The sequence below is a fragment of the Anoplopoma fimbria genome, chromosome 20, assembly GCF_027596085.1.
Source record: "Anoplopoma fimbria isolate UVic2021 breed Golden Eagle Sablefish chromosome 20, Afim_UVic_2022, whole genome shotgun sequence".
Classification (NCBI taxonomy): Eukaryota; Metazoa; Chordata; class Actinopteri; order Perciformes; family Anoplopomatidae; genus Anoplopoma; species Anoplopoma fimbria.
This window is the reverse complement of record NC_072468.1, coordinates 21,765,637-21,787,079: the sequence shown is the minus strand read 5'-3', so window position 1 is coordinate 21,787,079 and position 21,443 is coordinate 21,765,637. Positions and strand designations below refer to the sequence as shown.

At 36.3% G+C, this 21,443-nt stretch overlaps 2 protein-coding genes across 3 annotated transcripts; one reads left to right on the top strand and one right to left on the bottom strand.

Moving 5' to 3' along the window:
• Positions 1 to 110: 110 nt before the first annotated feature.
• Positions 111 to 12,557, top strand: si:dkey-24p1.1 (uncharacterized protein LOC556718 homolog). The gene is made up of 18 exons (XM_054621179.1): positions 111 to 140; positions 285 to 329; positions 1,268 to 1,343; positions 1,444 to 1,857; positions 2,874 to 3,155; positions 3,647 to 3,901; positions 4,137 to 4,394; positions 4,516 to 4,809; positions 5,594 to 5,881; positions 6,509 to 6,778; positions 7,716 to 7,982; positions 8,149 to 8,224; positions 8,306 to 8,372; positions 8,471 to 8,610; positions 8,823 to 8,880; positions 11,622 to 11,716; positions 11,826 to 11,886; positions 12,240 to 12,557. The coding sequence occupies exons 1-18, from the start codon at positions 126 to 128 to the stop codon at positions 12,453 to 12,455; spliced, it is 3,177 nt and encodes a 1,058-aa protein (XP_054477154.1). The 5' UTR covers positions 111 to 125; the 3' UTR covers positions 12,456 to 12,557.
• A 2,034-nt stretch (positions 12,558 to 14,591) lies between these two features.
• Positions 14,592 to 20,793, bottom strand: LOC129109649 (myelin-associated glycoprotein-like). 2 transcript variants are annotated; one of them, XM_054621757.1, is made up of 10 exons: positions 20,707 to 20,793; positions 19,982 to 20,344; positions 19,598 to 19,894; positions 18,736 to 18,993; positions 18,390 to 18,650; positions 17,163 to 17,429; positions 16,769 to 17,065; positions 16,575 to 16,665; positions 16,267 to 16,336; positions 14,592 to 15,480 (listed from the first exon to the last, which is right to left on the bottom strand). In XM_054621757.1, exons 1-10 carry the CDS (start codon positions 20,750 to 20,752, stop codon positions 15,289 to 15,291), a joined length of 2,142 nt encoding a protein of 713 aa, XP_054477732.1. In that variant the 5' UTR covers positions 20,753 to 20,793; the 3' UTR covers positions 14,592 to 15,288. The 2 variants fall into 2 exon arrangements, with proteins under 2 accessions (XP_054477732.1, XP_054477733.1); XM_054621758.1 differs by having other exon boundaries at positions 16,895 to 17,065.
• Positions 20,794 to 21,443: the final 650 nt, after the last annotated feature.

The following is a 21,443-nucleotide window of genomic DNA, read 5'->3' as shown; positions in this document are numbered from 1 at the left end:
TCTTGTGTAAGCATACATTCTGCAGATACTATTACTGTAAGTGCTTGTAATAGAGTTGCCCCGCCCTAAAAAGTGGCTTTCGCTATTAACAAAAGCATTAAATAGAGGAAGTGAGAGAAAGATGCATGCAGCAGCCAAGCGTAAGGAGAAAATACTACAACACTTTCATCAGTACTATTTTCAAAGATGTGTTCGCTGGCTTGCATGATGGGGCATGCAAATTTTACAAGATTTTAGGTCAACTGTGAAAACTTCCTTTTTTCTTAAACGTATTCTTACTTTAGGAGGGATGGTGTGTGCTACAGACAGCTTTAAGTGGATCATCTGAGGTAAGATCAAGCTTATTTTTATATCTTTCAGTCTAAATTAAATCAGTCTATTTCCTCTATTTGATTGCATAATATGACTGAAAAAGTAATCTAGGTCTGTGAGTGTTTATTTCAATCAACAAAGTGGTACGATGTCTGTGTCTAGAGTTGAGTTTTGATTTTTAAATATTTCCTTTCATTGAATGGGAAAATGTATTAAGTTAACAGTAATTTGGATTCAACTTTCTGCAGCAAGAACTCTTCTTGTATGCACAAGAATACAGTGGCATCTTTAAGTGAAGTAACATCATTTTTTTAACAATAGTAACGATTCAAGTTTGAGGTGATAAATGACAGAATTTGTCAAAATAAATGTACTGTAATGTTTACACTCATAGACCCATACGTTTATTATGGGTCTGCTTTAAATGTATGGCTGAAGAAGCAGAAAAAAAGTGATTTAAACAAACAGTTGATGTCAAATAAAATTGATGTTCCTCCAAGTCCTATTTTAGGTATTAAAGAAAATAAAACCTGAACCCATAATCTGAAGCCTTAAAATGTAATGTGTGGGCTGTGCTGTATCAAGTCACAATCAAACTACATTGGGAATTATCAAAAAAATAGTGTACATGTAGCCTTTATATTTTGCCTAATATCTTTTTTTTTTTACTAATGGCATTACTTAAGTTGTGCAGGATAAGCTTATATGTTTGCACTGCAAGAGAATTTCCAACAATCTTGAAGTGAGAAAGAAAAACGCAGACGCCTCAAACTACTCAAACAAAAAGAGGAAGAAGACAAATCTTGAGAGTAGCTCATTTACATTGAATAAATAACTAAAAACCTACCTGGTAACAGTGCTAGCTTACAGAGTGAAAACAAGAAGAAGCAGTTCTATGATGTTATGATGGATACATAATGTACATAAACATCTCTGTTTTGTTTTTGTGTTTCAGATATCAAGCTTTAGTGCCACACAAAAAATGAATGCTCAGACAGTCGGGTGGTTGGTATTTCTGGCAATTATAAAAAGTAGGAATTGTATGTCTCCACTGTGATAACGATGTGTACTTTCACAAGATTTGTATTAAATAATCTAAGTCACTTTCATTATGACTTTTCCACATTACAGATTTTTCTTTTGGGCAAAGAACAATCCCCTTCGAACTCGTTGACAAACACCAGACAGCTACAGAGGGCTCCTGCATTGAAATCAAATGCAGAGTCTCTCAGAAAGTGACTGTTGATGATGCATACTGGTTTTGGATAAAGAATGCTATTTGGAACAATGGAGTTTTTAATGGAACTGTCATTTACAGCACAAATAACATAACACAGCCTGTCAGTGCAGACTTTGCAGACAGAGTGAAATATATCGGTTCTTCACCTTCACTTTGGAACAGTAACGGTGAAACTTCACCTGAGTGCAGTATTTTAATCTGCGACCTGAAAATACCTGACAATGGAAACTATTCTTTCAGATTTGTTGGAGCATCAAACACACGTGTGTGGATAACCAAACCAGCGGTGAAGCTTGAAGTTAAAGGTAATACTGAATACTGAAAGATATTTTTTGAAAAAAGAGAGCGATAAAGAGAATTCAAATGAAAAGTCATACTGATGCAGAATTGAAGTCTAGAGAATATCACACTTTCAAACATACATTTATAATTTTACAAAAATTCATATTTCAAGAATTGGAAATTAAGTTGTGATTGCATGTGAAAACATTTTGAGAGAGTCATGATTTCATAGTGCCAAAAAAATATCAAATAATCAGAATGGGGCCAGCTCTCCCTCCTCCTTCTGTATGTCAGTGGCATTTTGATGCCATATTGATTGTAAGACAAATGATCTCACACTGTGTGAGATTACTCAACTCCATCTGATCTAATGTAGACTTTTATCGGGCTGGTGATGTAACCATCATCCCCATCCCTCATATTGAGGCAGTCCAATCAGGTCATCAAATCAACCCAGTCATCATAAAAGTAGTACATTTTTATTTATTATCATATGGGGTTTGTCCGTCGTTCTGAGATCCTTTTTCATGAATTATTTCACCGCAATGTCTGATTATTACACCAAATATTAAGTTATCTGACCCAACTGCTACCAAAAAACCTATATTTATATGAGGCTAAGGATCTCATAATCACTAGATTTATATTATTGCAATTTTGTGGAAACTGTCTCAAAATATACAGATTTTATCTAAAAATTGTGACTGACAAGGGAAGAATAAGAAAATATCATGTGTATTTAACTTGAACTCGGAAACTGGTTATTTGACTTTTTTTCTCTTTTAACATAATTGTTTTACAGCAGTTTTAACTCAAGCTCCACTCTGCATAGTTTAACAGACTCAGTAATTCGGTCAATATTCACCTTAGTAACGAATGATATATGCATCTACAGGCAAAATGAAAATGAAAAAACAAAAACACTTTTTCTGTTAAAAATATAAATTTGTACTGTACTGATTATATTCTACTAACACTGGCTATTCTGTATATTCACCATGAAATTTCTGCTGATATTGTCTCATTTATATATTTTCAGAAAATCCATGCCTGATCACTTTTGAGAAACCACCTGTCGTAAACGAAGGTGACACTGTAACACTCACTTGCTCCACTTTGAGTTCATGTTCTAAAAACCCACAAATTGGGGATTTGACAGAACTGTTTCCAACTCCGCTCTCAAAGCATCCAGAAAATGGACAGAAGAAAAGCACCGCAGTCAGTTTCACTGTCGACTGGCAGGATGACGGGAAGGTTTTTTCATGCTGGACAAATGTCAGCGACAAACATTTGATCCGGAACATCAGTTTAACTGTCGAATGTAAGTTAATGAATGGAATCTATTTATGTCTACTATTAACAGTGATGGACGGTAACTTAGATGAGACTTTATTAATCCCTAAATCCAGTTGAATATATAGTAAAATAAATAAGCCCCACTTTTATCAGCTGCAACATTAAAGGGGTGTTCACATTAATACATTATTCATTCTGACTCAATATAATTTGCATTATTCTGAAATTGACCATTCCGTATAATCACTAATTTTACTTTTGTACAAAATATGCATTTTGATGCTAATACTTTTGTAATTGCACTTAAGTACAAAAAGTGCTACGTACATTTTGGGCAGCTGATTGCATTTCACATTCATCCTTACATTGTACTCATACAGTTCAATGTGAGAAGGATATATAGGCTTCTCTGGCTCTATTGTTGTTCATATTTATTTTCTGTAAACAATCTACCCAAGCTGCAGATACTGTGTGTTGACTAATTTCTCCTGACTTGTATTGAATGTGTTTACACAGATTCTCCCAAAGAACTATTGGCTAAAATAAGCCCTGAGAACATTGTGGAAAGACAAACTGTGACCCTCACTTGCTCCGCCAAAGGACGTCCAGACCCAACCTTTACATGGTTCAATAATAAAAGGGCAGTAAACGAAACAGGGGCAGTATGGAAAATCCCATCAATTAAAGAGTCACAGAATGGAGAATACCATTGTGAAGCTAAAAACAAACAGGGGACAATACCATCAAATCTAGTCACTATTAGTGTTGAATGTAAGTATTTTTTATGTTTTCCTTGAATTTGCTAAATTCACCGTGTTTGTGATTCTCAGTATTTTAACTCTTGTAATACTATTGTACTTTTTTGACATTTCCCTATGGTATTTTAAAAAAAAGAAATGTAAAATCGTGAATGATACTGTAATTATTCATTTGATGTATACTACAGTAATCGTAGAGGATTGTCATGTGAATCAACCTAAAGAAATAATGAAATCTTGTGTTTCAGATGCGCCAGAAGTTGAGGTGATTTCACCTGCTCAAACATTTGAACATAGAACTAAAATGAATTTGACATGTAATGTGAAGAGAAGCAACCCACAACCACTCACCTACGTTTGGTTTAAAGATAATAAGGTTGTTGATCAGCGTACAAAGCAGTATGTTGTTGAAAGAGTCGAGCCTGAGGACAGCGGCTCCTACAACTGTAAAGCCACTAACGCTGTGGGTAATGGAAAATCGGAGCCATTAAACATTGAAGTTGAATGTAAGTTTCACAGCTCTTTGTGCTGCATATATGTCAGAGTTGATCATGGCAGAGAAAGGAAATACATCTACACACTGTATCACCGTAGAAATCATGCTAACAGTTATTTCTTCCCTTTCAGATGGCCCAAGGAAGACAAAAATTTCAACCAGTGAAGATGTACGTGTGGAAGTTGGTAACCGTCTTACATTCTATTGTAACACTGAAGCCAATCCTGCCCCATTGAGGTACTCCTGGTACCGATACAACAAAAATGAACAGACTGACTCCTCACAGTGGAAGTTCAAGACAACTCAACAAAAAGAACTACGCTTGGACTCAGTAAAAAGAGCAGATGAAGCATGTTACGTGTGCAATGCAACCAACAGGCTAAATACAGGGGAGGATAGTGAGTCAGTGTGCATAGAAGTTCTCTGTAAGTAATTGTGTTATGCTGACAATGTTGTGTGATATGTCTTTTTTTTTTTCTTGATTGATTATTCCAAAATCAGCATTTTTCACCTGATTGACTCAAACTGAAACGACGAGATGCAATCAACTCTAATATCTGTATATGAATATTTAAATATTTAATTATTAAAAAGCTGGAGTCAGCAGCTGGTTAGCTTAGCCTAGCATAACACTGGAAACAGTGGGGGGGAAATTGGTAACCTGGCTCCGTCCAACTGTTACTGATTCCAATTCCCAGCACTTCTAGAGCTCCAAAATTGGCACACTGTTATCGTTTGTTCAAACCATATGAAAGTGGAAGTGGTATAACGACAAAAAAATAACCTTTTATGGTGAGAAGTTGCCAGGCTACCAGGGAAGAATAGAAGTTACTGCTCCCAGCCAAGAAATAGTCAGGCACCTTAAATAGCAAATGCTCGTTTTTCCAAATCAGTTTCTATACATATTTAAAAAAGCAGATATAACTTGTTGATTAGTGAACTTTAGAGATGCTGGCTGCCCGTCATTGTTTGTTTTTGACTTTGGACAGAGAAAGGCTAGCTGGTACCATCTGTTCCCAGTCTTTGTGCTAAGCTAAGCTAAATTTCCGATAGCTGTGGCCCTCTTTTCAACAAACAGACGTCAGTGAATTACCTGAAGTATAAAAACTCTTCAGCGCTCTTCAGACATAAGTTGGACTGCTGCTATAATTTCATGTTAAACAATGAATGAATTCTCCTGGAAATCATTCAGCTGCTTTCTTTTTACAGATGCTCCCACCGAGCTCATGCTGTCTATGGATACGGAGGTCAGCGAGGATCAGCTCATCATCATCAGATGCACTGTTGAAAGCTTCCCACCCTCAAAGCTTACCTTGACGTGGACTTCCGAAGCAAATAATCAGACTTCAAAATTCACTCAATCTGATAATGAACGGTCCCCCAACACTCTCCGGCATGAATTTAATGCAACTTCAACCCACGCAGGCTTTTACATCTGTAAAGCCGAAAACACCAAAGGTTCAAGTATAAGCGAAAAGGGGAAGTTGATGGTGAAATGTGAGTAATTCAGCGATGCATTTTCTTTTTGCTCATCTAACAAATCAACAAACCAAATGTTTCCATAAAGTTATAATCATTTAATCTCAGTATTAAAAAAGAAAAACAACTTGATTTCAAATGGAAAACTTAGATCTTTGTTATCTTTTCTTTCCACGTAAAGTTAAGTCATTCTGATTAAATGACAAGTGTGGTGGTTCTGAATGAATCGTTATGTACAATGAGCGGACACAGCAGCTTATACAACTGTAAAATGAATGAATTTTGATCATAGATACAAACTTTACAAACTACTTTTACTTCTGATAAGTGAATTGCATTGTCCTCCTAAGACTATTGTACTGCTTTAGTTAATAAATTATAAATGCAGGACTTCTACTTGTAATGGAATATTTCTATAGTGTAGTATTGCTAATTTTACTTAAATCTAATTATTGAATTGGCCCCTTCTGACTAAATTTAAATGTTTATTATGGAATTATTATTGACAACAGTTCAGTATATTATCTATGATAATCAGTTGTGAAATGTTTTTGTTCATAGTTACGATTACTATATCGTCCATTATACCAGACACTGTTATAGACCTGACTCCTCTCTTTTTTACTATATTTTTAATAAATGCAGATCGTCCCAAAGACGTGACCGTAAAAGCTCAGCCGGCCCTTGTTGTGAACGAGAGCCAGTCGTTGACTCTAGATTGCGGCGCCCGGTCCTACCCACCAGTGACCTCTGTCATCTGGAGGAAGATAACTGATGGCAAGAGTAAAATCCTCCAGAAGATGAAGACCTTCATTCTAAAGTCTGTCAGTCCTTCCGACAGCGGACTGTACAGCTGTGAAGCCAGTAATGACATAGGAACTGGAACCTCACAGCGAACAGAGGTTAAAGTCAAGTGTAAGTAGACTGATGCATTCAGGATGGTGCAAAGACACACTAGGAGATTCAATACATTATTGTAAATATTTGAAATACAGATTGGGCAGAGAGCAAAAAGATAATGTAGAGTCCTTCAGTAGGGTTAGATTTTTTCATAACCCTCAATTAGATGGGAATATGACAAAAAAAAGATGACACACAACCTTTTTAATTTACATTTCAAATACAAAACACACTATTATGGGCAAAAAAACTTATTACCACAACATGTGGAGTATGCTGTCTGTTACTGTAGGTGTTACATTTTTTTTGCAACAGAGGATTTTAGCTGACAAGAAAGTGGCAGCTTTATTGTGAATTTTCTTACAAAGATTGTAATATTTTCAGAAAATATGGAAATTGTTTTCAAGATTAATGTAACAGGTATCTTGGAGAGTTTTCATGTAAACAAAGCTATGTTTACATTCAGTGTCTTTCACTAAAACACCCTGTGAATCCACACAGCGTCATAAACATGCTGAATGTTGAATTCTCTACCATTTGGAAATTCACTGTTAAGAGACACATTGGCTGCCCTTAAGTAATATAAATAACAACCACAACAGTTTTTATTATATCATTCTATTTATTCAATTGAAGAAAAAGAAAAGTACAATGAGTATATCTAAAGCCACTATGTGAGAATTTGTAGTTTTTGAGGATTTGAGGATATAGCATCTTTGAGTTGTTCTTGTGGCATAAGATAAATGGTGTGGGCAGGTCATTGCTTTGCCACAGTGTCTTTTTAAAAACAACCACTGGGGGATGCCAAAAGGACATTTTTAAATTCTACACACAGAAGCTTTAGATTATCTTTTCATTTGTGCTGTCGTTGCTGGATGATCTTTGAACATTTAGATATTGATTAAATAATTTCTTCCTGCTTTCGTTTCTCCTAAATTTCCCTGATGCTCAGATGCTCCAAAGCACACAAATATCCTGACGGTAGCAGAGCAGGAGCAGCCTAACGGGATGAGTTACATACAGCTGAGGTGCAGCAGTGAGAGCTATCCCCCAGTCACACAATATACATGGTATAAGATAAAGGGGGATGAGGAAAGGGATGAAAAGTTGTCTGACAATCAGATATTCAAAGTGTATTCAAACCAACCGGGAGTCTACTACTGCATCGCAAAAAATGAAATAAATCAAAGATCGTCTGACCCAGTCCATCTGTTTGAGGGTGAGTGAATTCCAGGGGCATGTGTGTTTATCTGCAATGTATCATAAGGGGAACGTGTAAAAGGTCTTGTGAATCAGACTTTTCCAAAAAACACATTTTTTTCCTTGAATTAAATCACAGCCGTGTGTAACTACACATACTGATGCTCTGTCTCTTTAAACCACAGGAGATTTTATGAAGACCCTGTTAATCATCATTTTTGTTATTATTCTGCTCATCTTTTTATTGATTGTCGCCTACAGGTAAAGTATGAAAACAAATACATTTCATAGTTGATTTGACATGTTCATACAACCACTATCATGCCCTTTTTATGTTTTCAGACACAGGAAGAAGAAGAAATTAGGTCAACAAGGAACTCGGAATATACTCTGCTGTTTTGGTTTTCCGGTGATGACTCATTTTTGCAAGTTTTTCTACTTTGTTATTGGACAGATCCAGACAAAACTGAACCCCCTTCGTTCGTGTTTCTGTGTAAACCAATTCAGGGTTGGTGGAATGGCGCTTGGAGGAGGAATCGGCTGAACGACCCCGGTGTGGCAGAGCCTTTCAGGAGCAGAGATGACCTTTTGCCAGACAAGCCGCACCGTCCAAAAGCCCAACGATGCCAAACCCGTCCAGACACCACGTAAGACATCAGCCACACAAACTGTCCCCACTCAGGACAAGGCACACTCTGTAGGACAGAGAGTTGGATGCTGCTGCTCAGGCTGGGAGTCAAAGCGTCCATTTAAGAACCTTCAGACACAACTGGCACAGTGACAGTCTTCCCTGTCATTTATTATAGTCTGTCACTGAGTATGCACGTTTTTAATTCCTGTCCCCATTGTTGTTTTACAGGCCTGCATCCAACATCAGCAGTGTGTACTGTACTGTGAATCTGCCCTCCGGACAAGAAGTGAGTCAAGCAATTAAAGTTCCACAAGTACAATACATATAAGCAGTTGCAAATGGAAGAATTTACTAAGAATCACAATTTAAGAAGTACAGTATATTGTCCTTTAGTACTGGGCAACTATCAATTACACACTTATCCAGTACTTATCATCAGTACTACTTAGCCTGTGAAATGTTCTTTGTGGTTCTGAGAGGAGCTTTTTTTAAGTCTGAGAAAAAAACTGGTGATGTCTTAATGGTTAGCTCAGCCTGGGCTTGGAAACGTTAGATCCGAACAGTGGCTGTAAAATGAAAGATGTGGGTGAATACCGGGTAGATGAAATTTAATGATGTAAATCTTCCGAGCCAGTGTTTAGGCACAAAAAAACCTAGACATTTCTCCCTCTGCTGCATTTTTTTTTACCATTCTTTTTTAAAAAACATGCAAATCCCTCAGTTGTCCATCTTTCCTGCAGGGTGTTCACAGTGTCCTAAAAAGTATTAAACATTTTCAGCTCAATTACGTGTCAACTAAGGTGTGGCTATTTAAAGCGTCCTTACCACTTCTTGATCATATATACCTGTAAATCAGCAGTGGTGTATAAAGTACCCAAAAGCCATACTTGAGTAAAAGTAAAGATACCTTACTGGAAAATGACTCCAGTAAAAGTGAAAGTCACCTATTAGAATACTACTTGAGTAAAAGTCTTAAAGTATCTAATATTTACTGTACTTAAGTATCAAAAGTAATTTTCTGATATTAAATGTACTTAAGTATTGAAAGTAAAAGTACAAGTAAATGCTGTTAATAAAAAAGCAAAGGGTTAGAATTTTGAGAATTATGAAGTTTATTATTTTAAGTGCTGTGGCCACCATGACCAAGGACAAGGAGGTACAAACAGAGACAGCAGCCTAACATACACCATGGATAGTTAAATTAGAAGATCAGACACCTGTCTCCCCACCTCCCCCTCCCCCGCCAAAGATATACTCCATCCTGTGGGAAACACTAGATATCTTAACAGGTTTATGCTAATTATGATAACTAAACATTAACGTTGCGGCTCATGGGATTAATCTTAGTTTACCTCAATGTGTTTCCTGAGGTTGGATGGGGAGTGTTTGAATGCCAATATTTCAGTAGCTTTGGGCATAAGAGGCTCTTCATCCGGTACAAAGAATCTTTCACTCCAACAGAAGGCCCCGGGTGTTGGTCTTCGTCTCCACGTGGTTTGTTGCGGGAGTAGCAGGTGCTTCCGTTTCTGCTTCCATCATGAAATCAGTCATCGTAGAGTGGAATTCTACTCATGTAGTCGCTCGCTAGCTGGCATCCTGAGCATCCTGGGAATCAACAAACCGCAGCTTTGAGAGCACTTGTTTGCAATTGCGCATTAACGTGATTAACCAGTGATTTAACTTGCAAGCTAGGACCACTGATTCGCCAAACCTGCTTGCTCGCAGTCTGTGTTCCACCACAGTTCCCGACGTTGGTCTCATGATTCATTTTCTTTCTAAAGATAGATTTGATTTTGTAGCGAGTAACGAAGGTTTCAGGGGAAATGTATCGGAGTCAAAGTATCAGTTCTCTTTGCAAAATGTAGTGAAGTAAAAGTGAAAGTCAACAGAAATATAAATAGTAAAGTAAAGTACAGATATCCAGAAAAAGACTTAAGTACAGTAACGAAGTATTTCTACTTCGTTACTATACACCACTGTAAATCAGTTTTGACTTTGAGTGCCAATTTAGGTAGCCAGCATATGATTGGGTGCTGCACAGGAAAAGTGCACACAATAAACTAAATATATTTTACATCTCATGTCCACATTAAACATAATTTCCACAACACTTACAAAGTGCCAATTGCCTGAACAAGGGTTGCTAGGGGGCTGCAGTTTCACTGAGTAGCTGAGTAGTGTTTTAATAACTATGCTATATTTTATATGGCATTCTATATTTTAAAAATGTATATGACATTTTCATGGCATATTACACTATGCCAATTTTATGGTGATACTATGACTTTTTTGACATAGTATATTCAGAATTCCATTGCATAATGTAAAAGAAGTTGTATTTAAAAATTGTTTTATGGCATTCTATACTATGGCTGTTAGTGACTTTTTTAATGACATTTTCATCGCATTTTACACAGAAAAGCATCAGGACCAGATGTGAAAAATGTATTTGATTTCTAAGTTTTAAGTTAGAATTCTGATAATAAAGTCAGTTAAATTACAATTTACCATGACACTTTCATGGCATACCATACAAAATATGAAATTTTCTGAAGACTATATTATTATTATTATTATTATTATTATTATTATTATTATTATTATTATTATTATTATAGGATAATTTACTGACTGACTGTTACTATGACATTTATCATGACATTTTACTATGGCATACTACACTATGACTTTTTTATATCATTTTTATAGCATCCATACAATATCAGTTAAATATATAACAAAAATATTAGAGTTTGCAAAATCACCATGCAAACATTTGCATTGGCCTTTATCGTTTGTGTAGCTCTATTTTAGACAGCCGGATGTGTCTTTCAATGATCAAGCTGTTGCTTTGCCAACTGTGCTGTAGCTCTGTACTCACTGTTTTTCAGCACAGTAATCATTCAGTATTCAGTATTATGGAGCAATGAATGACCAGAGGACCAACAGCTTCTTGTCCAAGGCATGAATTAACCGATTCATTCATTACAGTACATTCAATGTGGTCTTCTGTCTGTTTCTGCTCAGGGTCCTCCTGCACCAAAAATAATCAGACAGCAAGGTGGGGACACACAGGAGGATTCTGTCACCTACGCTTCTTTACACTTTGGAAATAAACAAGAGTGAGAATATGTTTATTTATTTGAGACACAACAACAAGAACAAGAAAGGAATTAATAAATGGCAGATATATGTAATATGTATTATATATGATTGTATTTGTTTTTCTAGAAACAAATGGGCGAAGACAGAAGTTGATGTGTATACTGAGGTGTCCAAGCCACCCAAAAAGGTCAGACACCTATGAACCAAATTATTTATTTATGTGTTGTCATGGCAATAATGTCTAAATCATATTGATTGTTGATCTATTTTGTGCTTGCTATTATAACAAATTACAGTAAGCTACTTTTTTAAATTAGAAAATAAGAAGTATGTCCTGTATATCCCATCAGAAGAAGATGTTTCCTGTTTTAATTTAATGAATTCCCTGTTACAAAAAATATATATCTAAGCAAGGGAAACATCTTCCAGCGCTCCCCAATATCAAATGTGTGTTGATATGAATTTTGATGGCACAAAATGTAGTTACTGTCAGAAGTTATGACACAAATGATCTGGTGACAATCTCTGTTATCCTCCTAGAATGAAGAAAGGCTGGAGGATTACGAGAACGTCAGCGCAGTAGACGGAGCCAGAGCTCCATGTCCAGTGGACTATGACACAGACACCAGTGAGGATGACGTTCAGATCAATTATTCACAGGTGAGCTTCAAGCCAAAGCCTGGACATCAGCAAGTCAGCAGCGACTCCAGCACTTCTGATGAAGACGAGACACAGTATTCTGAGGTCAAAATTTGAAATAGCTGAGACACTCTTATCCTACTTTACAGGTACAGACAATTTTTGAATAAGGTGTTTAAAAGTGAACAATGTTTGAAACCTATGGCACCTAAATTATAATTGTTGTTATTGTTGAAACTCCTGCAATGTAAAAGAAAGTATTCATGGGCAAATTAACATATTTGTAAAGTGTATTGATATTACTGTGACATTTGTGAACAGTACAAGATGACATGGCTTCAATGTTGTAATGTTGTTCAGCAGTTCCTTTACTGAGGCTTTTTTCCAAAATATGCATGTTTTTACAATGCTCCATATCCATAATGCTTTAATTCATAACACGCTTTGAATTCAGCTCTTGTATAACCGCCAACATAATAGCAGAGAGAATAGTTTAATTTTTATATGAACAAGCTCAAACATATTTATGTATTTTAACAGAAAACAAATACAAAATGATCAATAAAAAAAAGTGTGACATACTGTATGGTAACATCTTCTTCCACTCTGCACAAATGTTTTAAACAGTACTGTAAGACAAAAGTTACAGTTGAAATATTAAATACAGCAGTACATGATAAACGTGACAGCATTTATCTATAGTAGTAAATCACACAGAAGAATAAAGGTCATAAGTCAATTTATAAGTTTGTGGCATTACTCACTTTGAACAAGGTTGTCTGGAGCACATTTTCTACCTCCACTGCTGCAGACCGATCTCTGTTGACGTCATAAAGTCCTAAAGAGAAACCCTTTTCACCCGTTTGTCCCGTGAGACCATAAGTGTCTTTCCCTTTTCCCAAATGGGTGTCAGCAACTGTCTCTTCTTCCTTTGCATCTCACCCATTGCTTCCTCTGGAGTGTAGTCGTATTTCAGTATACTGAAAAAGTCAAACTATAGCATGTTGAAAAAGAATCATAATATAGCATATGAAAAAAATCAATAAAAAGTCATAATATAGTATGTCAAAAAAGTCATAAAAAGCCATAGTATAGTATGTCAAAAAAAGTTAAAAAAAAAAGTCACAGTATAGCATGCTAAAAAAGTCAAAAAAGTCATAGTATATATAGCATGTCGAAAAAAGTCATGAAAAAGTCATTCGAAAAAATGTCATCAAAAAGTCATAGTATAGCATGTCGAAAAAAGTCATCAAAAAGTCATAGTATAGTATGTCGAAAAAAGTCAGAAAAAAGTCATAGTATAGCATGTTGAAAAAGTTTTTTTTTTTTAAGAAAAAGTCATAGGATAGCATTTTGAAAAAAGTCACAAAAAAAGTCCAAGTATAGCATGACGAAAAAAGTCATAGCATAGCATGTTCAAAAAAGTTAAAAAATGTAAAGAAAAAGTCATAGTATAGCATGTTCAAAAGTCATAGTATAGCATGTTGAAAAAAGTCATAGCATAGCACGTTCAAAAAAGTCAAAAAATGTAAAGAAAAAAAATATCACAAAAAAAGTCATAGCATAGCACGTTGAAAAAAGTTTTAAAAAAGTCATAGTATAGCATGTTGAAAAAAAGTCCTAGTAGAGCATGTTGTAAAAAGTGGCAAAAAAAGTCATAGGATAGCAGGTTGAAAAAAGTAAAAAAAAAAGTCATAGTATAGTATGTTGAAAAAACATACAATAGTATGACTTTTTTAACATGACTCTTTTCAACATGTTATACTATGAAGGTTGTATAACTTTATTTGGCCCTACCATAATGTGTTTTTTATGACTTTTGTAATAAGATTTTTTAATGATTGCTTTTGATTAGTTAAGGTAGCAAAATTTTTAATTAAAAAAATCATAAAAAACTCATAGTATAGTATATAATCATTTTTTTTGTTTTTGACATAACTTACTAGGATTTATTTTGACACTTTGTAACATACTATACTACTGCAGTAATCTCTTATTTTACATCAGAGGTACAGGTAACTGTTAAATAAGAATTTCAGTCCTAAAATAAGTGCTTTTACGCTTTTCAGAGATTGTTATCACAAGTACCAAATGGAAAGTGACCATTTAGCTTAATTCAAAGCCATTGTACCTTAAATATTAATATTAAAAATACTTTTTTGTTCAAAATCCTGGATTATAAAAGAAACTATGCATGGGCAAATGTACATATTTGAAATATTTATTGACATTACTATCAAATTTATGAGCAGCACAAGATGACATGGCTTTAATGTTACAGAGGCTTGTTTCTGAAATACGCATGTTAAAACAATGTGCTATATGCTTAATGCTCCATAGCATTACCGACTTTGAATTCGGCTCTTGTATATCTGCCAACCTAAGTGCATGAAGAACAGCTTTCTTTTTTTTTTCATGAACAAGCAAAAACATTTAGCGATTTAAACAAAAAAACAAGTACAAAAGTGTAACAAACTCTTTCACTCTCCACATATGTTTTAAATAACAAATCAACAGTACTCTAAGACAAACTTTTGAATTGAAATATTAAATATAAACAGTTGCATACAAATGTGACGTCATTCATCTATAGTAGTGAATAACATAGAACAATAAATGTCATGGGTTTAAAAGGGAACATTTACTGGTTGATTAGGGGGTAACTACCTACTTTTTGTTTTCATTTTTATGGTGGTTCTGCTCAGCATTTTTCAGTAAAGAGACACAAGAAAATGAGTTATAGTGACAATAGTTGAGAGCTTAACTTAAAGCCAAAAGAGTGTGACAAAAATCATGTTAAATAAGGTTGCCTGCAGTGAAGTTTCTATCTCCACTGCTGAAGACCGAGCCTTGCTGACATGATAAAGCCCTTCTACTTTGAAGTCCAGAATTCTTTCTTTCGGATATCATTTCCTTTAAAGTTAAGCTATAACCCTTTCACTGACCTGTCCTACGAGTCCATCAGGGATTTCCCTTTTTCCAAATGGGTGTCTGGAACTGTCTCTTCTTCCTTTGCGTCTCCGTCATTGCTTCCTCTAGAGTGCAGAAGGATCTCAGAGCACTCAGCCGTCTTGGAGTCCAGGCCTCTGATCTCCTCTTCCCCAAGCTTGGCATTAATTATAACCGCTTTTGATGAGTTGGTCTACATAAAACAAGATATTTGCTTTAGTAATTGGAGAAGAAGAGACACTATTTCTCGTTAAACACTTAGGCCCAATTAGATTACATCCCCTCCATTTAAACTAGCATTTTATCTTGTTGTCTTTTAAGCAAGACTGAACAATACATTTTTAAATATATTTATGACGTATCATACATTTTCATGGAATACTATAATATTACATTGTTTATGACATTTCTAGAGCACACTATACCATGAATTATTTACTATAATATTAGTTTTTTAATTTTTTTATGGCATACTACACTATAGCTTATTAATGGCATACTATGTTTTGCCATTTTAATGATATTTTAATGGGATACTATGCTAACAAATTCTTTCTGGAATACTATACTATGACATATTGTTGACATTTCAATAGCATACTTTTTTTTATGACAAATATTATCAACATACTATACTTTTTTATTACTTTTTTTCAGAACTTGTATGGCCCAATATACTATAACATCACATTGTTTTGTTGACGTACTATACCATGCCATTGTGAATGACATTTCTATGGCATACCATACCTTGCCATACTATACTATGGCATTTTTGAGGCATAGTATTCTATGACATTTTGTATGACATTCATGACATACTATATTGAGAATTTTGATTTTGATGTATACTATATTATGAAATTGTATTACCTTTTGACTGGACACAGAGATTAGACTCTCATTCATCTGCAGGTTGGATGTGTTTTTAGGCATCTGTATGTTTTCACCTAAATCCACATGTAGGACATAAACTCACCCCATAAGCAACTAATAAGTTGGAAGTGTCCACCAATTCCTTGTTGGGTGGAAGTCTTCCTTTCCTTTCCCTACAACCAACACAAAAACCAATAGTTTATGTACAGTTATTTATGCAGTCTCTCATTTCATGGTCGTATTTAGCAATATTCTGTGGCAGCAATGGTTTCCCCCTGAAATTGACTGCCAGCCTGGTCACTATCCAACCTCAAAATGCATTTTTAAACCAGTTTTCAAAATGTCCTGTTGACAGTAAAGCATTAAGACTGTTAGCTGCCGTCTTTTCAGTTGTGTTTTTATGTTTCTCACCTGCAAAAGAATAGCAACAGCAGGACGCACAACAGCAGCATCGCCAGTGCTCCCACTGAAGAGACGAATAAAATAGACAAAGCACGGAGGCCTGAAAAGTCCCCACAAACCATATAAGTCAGTAAAACCAGAGAGAGGCAGATTATACAAAAGAAAATCCAAATGTAAATGCAAAATCCTGCAGAATCCTCTACCTAGCTGAGTTTCACTGGAGGACACGTTGAATACAAAACTATCAGAGCCCAGTGAGTTGATGCTGAGGCAGACTAGAGAGGGCATGCCTTTGTCCAGATGGTACAGGTTGATTAGGCTCCTCATACCCACACTCCCAAGTGGAACTTCCATGATTGGGATGGCGGCAGAGTGATTGACAGCCTCCCCAGACAATTCCCAAATCACGGAGGGAGGTGGGTTCCCCTGGCTGTCGCAGGAACATCGGATCAAGGATAAAATCTTGACACAGCGTGAAGAATGCAGAATCTCTGGAGCAACTGAGACAGAGAAGGTAACTGGTTATTTGTACATGCTTGGTCAAACTTGTTGGGAAAAATAAAGGCTTACAATTATTAATAGATAAATAAACCTCACATGTGACATTAATACTTGCGAGCTCTGAGTATTCAGCTCCGAGGACATTCAGAGCTTCACAGTAGTACTGATCGTCCGAGAGTTTGGTCACATTGAAAGTGAAGTCTCGGTCAGAGCCCATCACCTCCTTTTCTCTTCCAGTCACTCTGAACCAGGTGATGTTAACTGCTGCTGGATTGGCGATGCTTGCGCAGGTCAGTGTAACGGAGCTACCGTCCAGCACTGGACCAGAGGGGTCAACTGACACTGAGGTGTTCTTAGGGGGATCTGAAACGATAGAGTTTGTGTTTTCCAAGGTTTTTACTTATTAAAATAGGAATACATTTTCAATTTTCCCCCAAACTTTTTTTAGGTTGATTCACAACAGGTTTTTGGGCTGTCAAGATTTGTAAATTCACGGCATGAAACCTCTCAAAAAACATAGTGGAGGATCCTGAGATGATTATTCAAATTTTTCCTTTGCCGGCATTTTGTAGTGAAAAATATAGAGCAACCTAGACCAGTTATGACGCTGGACAGATATGGTGCCAAAATTTCACATCTATGGCAACGACAACAGCGCTGCACTTGTAAGAGTTTAAAATAAGATGAACTTCAATTTTGAAGGTCACGAATGAACTAGGTTTCTTTACTTTTAAGCCAAAACGGATAAGAAGACACTTAAGTGCCAAGAAAAAAATGGAAATTTTAACATCTGCAATTACAGGACAACTCTGCAAACTGTATCTGCTGATGATCATGTGATATGATCAAATACAGTGGGGTTGAATGATTAATGGATGCTACAGTACAAAAATAATGAGAGGCAGAAAGTAAAGCAAGTAAATCACCAAGTATGCAGTGAAAACCAAAGGCACAGAGAACAATTACATTTTCTGTGGTTGGAAATGACATGTTAATGAGGACTGAAAACCAAACAAAACATCTACACATAAATGTACACTCTAGCACACATGTGGACATACAACAGAGCTCAGTCATGACGGACCACATAGAAAGGATTTTGAGATTTTGCCACGCAATGCAACAATGCTTTCTGTCCACAGTCGGGACACTGTCGTGTAGCGCTGTGACTGAGTCTTGGCTTCAGATAGTGCTCGGCAGGCCACAGCTGGATAAACAGTACAGCCATATTCAGCATATGAACAAACTGGAAACATACAGTTTTGTGGTTTTGTTACCACTGTAAATCAATGCCTTTACTGTGGAAAAAGAAAATCAACTTACACTGGACGTCCAGCTGAGTCGGTTCAGAAACTTCCTCTCCCAGCTCGTTTATTGCCACACAGCGGTAGTCACCACTGTGACTCCGGTCCACACCGTTTATAACCAAGCTGGATTGAGACTCCTTATCCTCTTTGTCATCTTTGAACCAGGTGTACTTGGTCACGGGTGGGTTTGCACGGCTCCTACAGAGCAGAGAAACAGAGCTGCCCTCCAGTATGGGACCATCTGGGTTAATGTTTACTGTGGTTTCCTTTGGTGGAACTGGAAAAAGCATACACAAGGATGGGTTCAGTCCATGTTGCTGTCCAATATTTGTCATCTGTGTTTCTGTTTCACTCTTACTTACATTGTACGTCTATCTGAGTGCTGAATGAGTCCTGCTTTCCATATCTGTTACTGACACGGCAGTAGAATTTGCTGTCCACTTCTGAGACCATCATTGAAAGCCTTTTTTTGGAACCCACTTCTGTCACCTGATCTCCATCCACTTTGTACCAGGTGTAACTGTCCACAGCTGGATTTGCGTTGGTGTTGCATGTCAGGGTCACTGAGCTGCCCTCTATGACAGGAGTGGAGTAGCTGACCGATGTGTTATTTGGAGGATCTGGGAAAGAATTTTGAAAATCTAGTGACTTAAGACCAGATTGCGTTACCTTCAGACAGCTTCGGGCTAACTGTTAGACTGTTTCAAGTCTTTGTGCTAAGCTAAGCTAAGCTAAGCTAAGCTAACCAGCTGCTGGTTGTAGCTTCATATTAAACAGACAGATATGAGAGTGGTATTGATCTTCTCATCTAGCTCTAGACAATAAATTGAGCAAGTCTATTTTCCACAATTTCAAATTATCACATGACATATGACATGTCAATACAACAACACACCCTATTCAACCACTTTCTAATAATTCATGCTTTAAAGAAGTTGTAACTTCTTGGATTGATAATGTTGATAAATCATTTAATATTTTTTAATCAGTAATACATCTAAGATCAAAATTTGGATAGCCAGATTGTAAAAGATTCCTTTAGCACCAATGATTTAGTTGCAGTTGTAAAGCATTAATGAGCAGAAAATTAAGGAGGATGAACATACCAACAAATGGGCTTTTTTACATGTCTTAACATCAGATTATATGAAAGAGATGACAGGATGTGACCTGAAAAAACACCCAACACAACAAGACATTAAAAAAAGCCAAAAACCTACTCACAAAGAACACTGAGGGTCAAACTGTTTTCATACAGAAGGTCACTGTTGCCAGCTTGTCGGTTGTAGAGAGAAGTGCACGAGAACCTCTGTCCATCGTGGAGGTAAGACGCTGTGAAGTTCATTACAGAGGTCACCGATTTAGTTTCATTGTTTTCCTCAATGTCACCTATAGTGGGGGTCCAAGTCAGAGCTGGGGGAAGAATGGGGCAGTGGGCTACAGCCTCGCAGTTCAACCTCACTGAAGTTCCTTCTTCTACTACCAGCCTGGATGGAGTTATGGTAGGTTTAGGCATGAAATCTGAGGAGTAAAAACAACAACTAAATGAAAGTGATATCAATATATGTTGGTTTTACATGTGTAAGAGTAACAGGACATTGCACAAACTTTTAGTGATGATAAGGATGCTAGTTGGAAAGTTGAACTTCAGATTGTCACACTGCAGTCTGAGGTAATATTTGTCGTAATATTCCAACGGCAGGTTGTCGAAGATGATGGTGCAATCCTTCTCGCGCAAGATGCCCGTTAGGTTTCCTTGGATGCTATTTAAGCTTGCTTGTTCTCCAGAGAGACTGGAGTCAAACACCTTAATTGCACTCCAGCCTCTCATCCAAATGACTCCACAGGAATCATCCAGGTGTTGATCCAAACCTACGGGCAAGCTGAAGGTGCAGGGGACCATCACACAGGATCCACTTAGTACCTCTACTGTCTGAGGCATGAAGACTGCCCAGTGTTGGCATGAGCTACCTGAGGGGAAACAATAGCAACAAAATAAGATAAGATAAGATAATCCTGTATTTGTCCCGCAGCGGGGAAATTTGCAGGATTACAGCAGCAGAGAGGATAGTGCAAACAAGAGACAGTAAAAACAAGATCAAAACAAGTAATCACACAAAAGAATATTAAATAAGTTAAAAAACAAATATCTGCCATGGTTTAAACAATAATATGTATTCCAACAAGTAGCCTAGTACATGTCCCAAACATTATTAGTCATTATTAAAGGGAAAATTAAACAACCAACAACATGCTAATCTTTGCAATATTTGTAAGTAATTGTCAAATTTTGTAAGACATCCCGAAAAGCATTTAAATGTGGAAAACCCTACCTTGAAATAGACAGCATATGAGGAAAACCTTTATAGCACCGGTCATGTTTTCCTGTCAAATTGATGATCCTACAGAGAAGTACAGTACTGGACACAAACAAAGGAATATCTATTAATTTCTATTTTCTGGTTTACTATTACAATGCGAATCGCCAGGGTTATGCAGATATTTTTAAGGGGGAAATAATATTTAGTTGGTTGTCACAGAGTAAACGTTACTAAACAAATTAATTCCTGTGACTTTAGCTTTTTTGTTGCTGAATTTGATTCCCTGTGGTTATATCATTTCAAACTTTTAACAGCAAAGAAGCACTGACTTGCATATATCAATACCACAGTACAACTTATTTTGAAGAAATATGACACATTTAGGGAAAATGAATTGTGGTAAAACATACAGAACTAACAAAAGTAAAAAAAATACAAGTTGAATAGTTTGAATATGTTGCATATGTTTTAAAATAACGTTTCTGGAAAGTAATATAGCAGAGAAAATGTATAACTAATGAAATTTAGCAGAGTAAAAGTATGCAACTCTGGCAAATCATAAAGAACCAGTGGCTCATGAGTAAAAGTTTGTACGTAAAGATCTACTGCATGAACTAACAGGATACATCTGACATTTTACAGCTTGAAATCATACTTGCCATACGTCTTACCTTAGAGCCAACAACAAAGATCAGCATACAGTGTCTTTATTTTCTGGAAAAATACAACATATCTGAGATTTAAATACA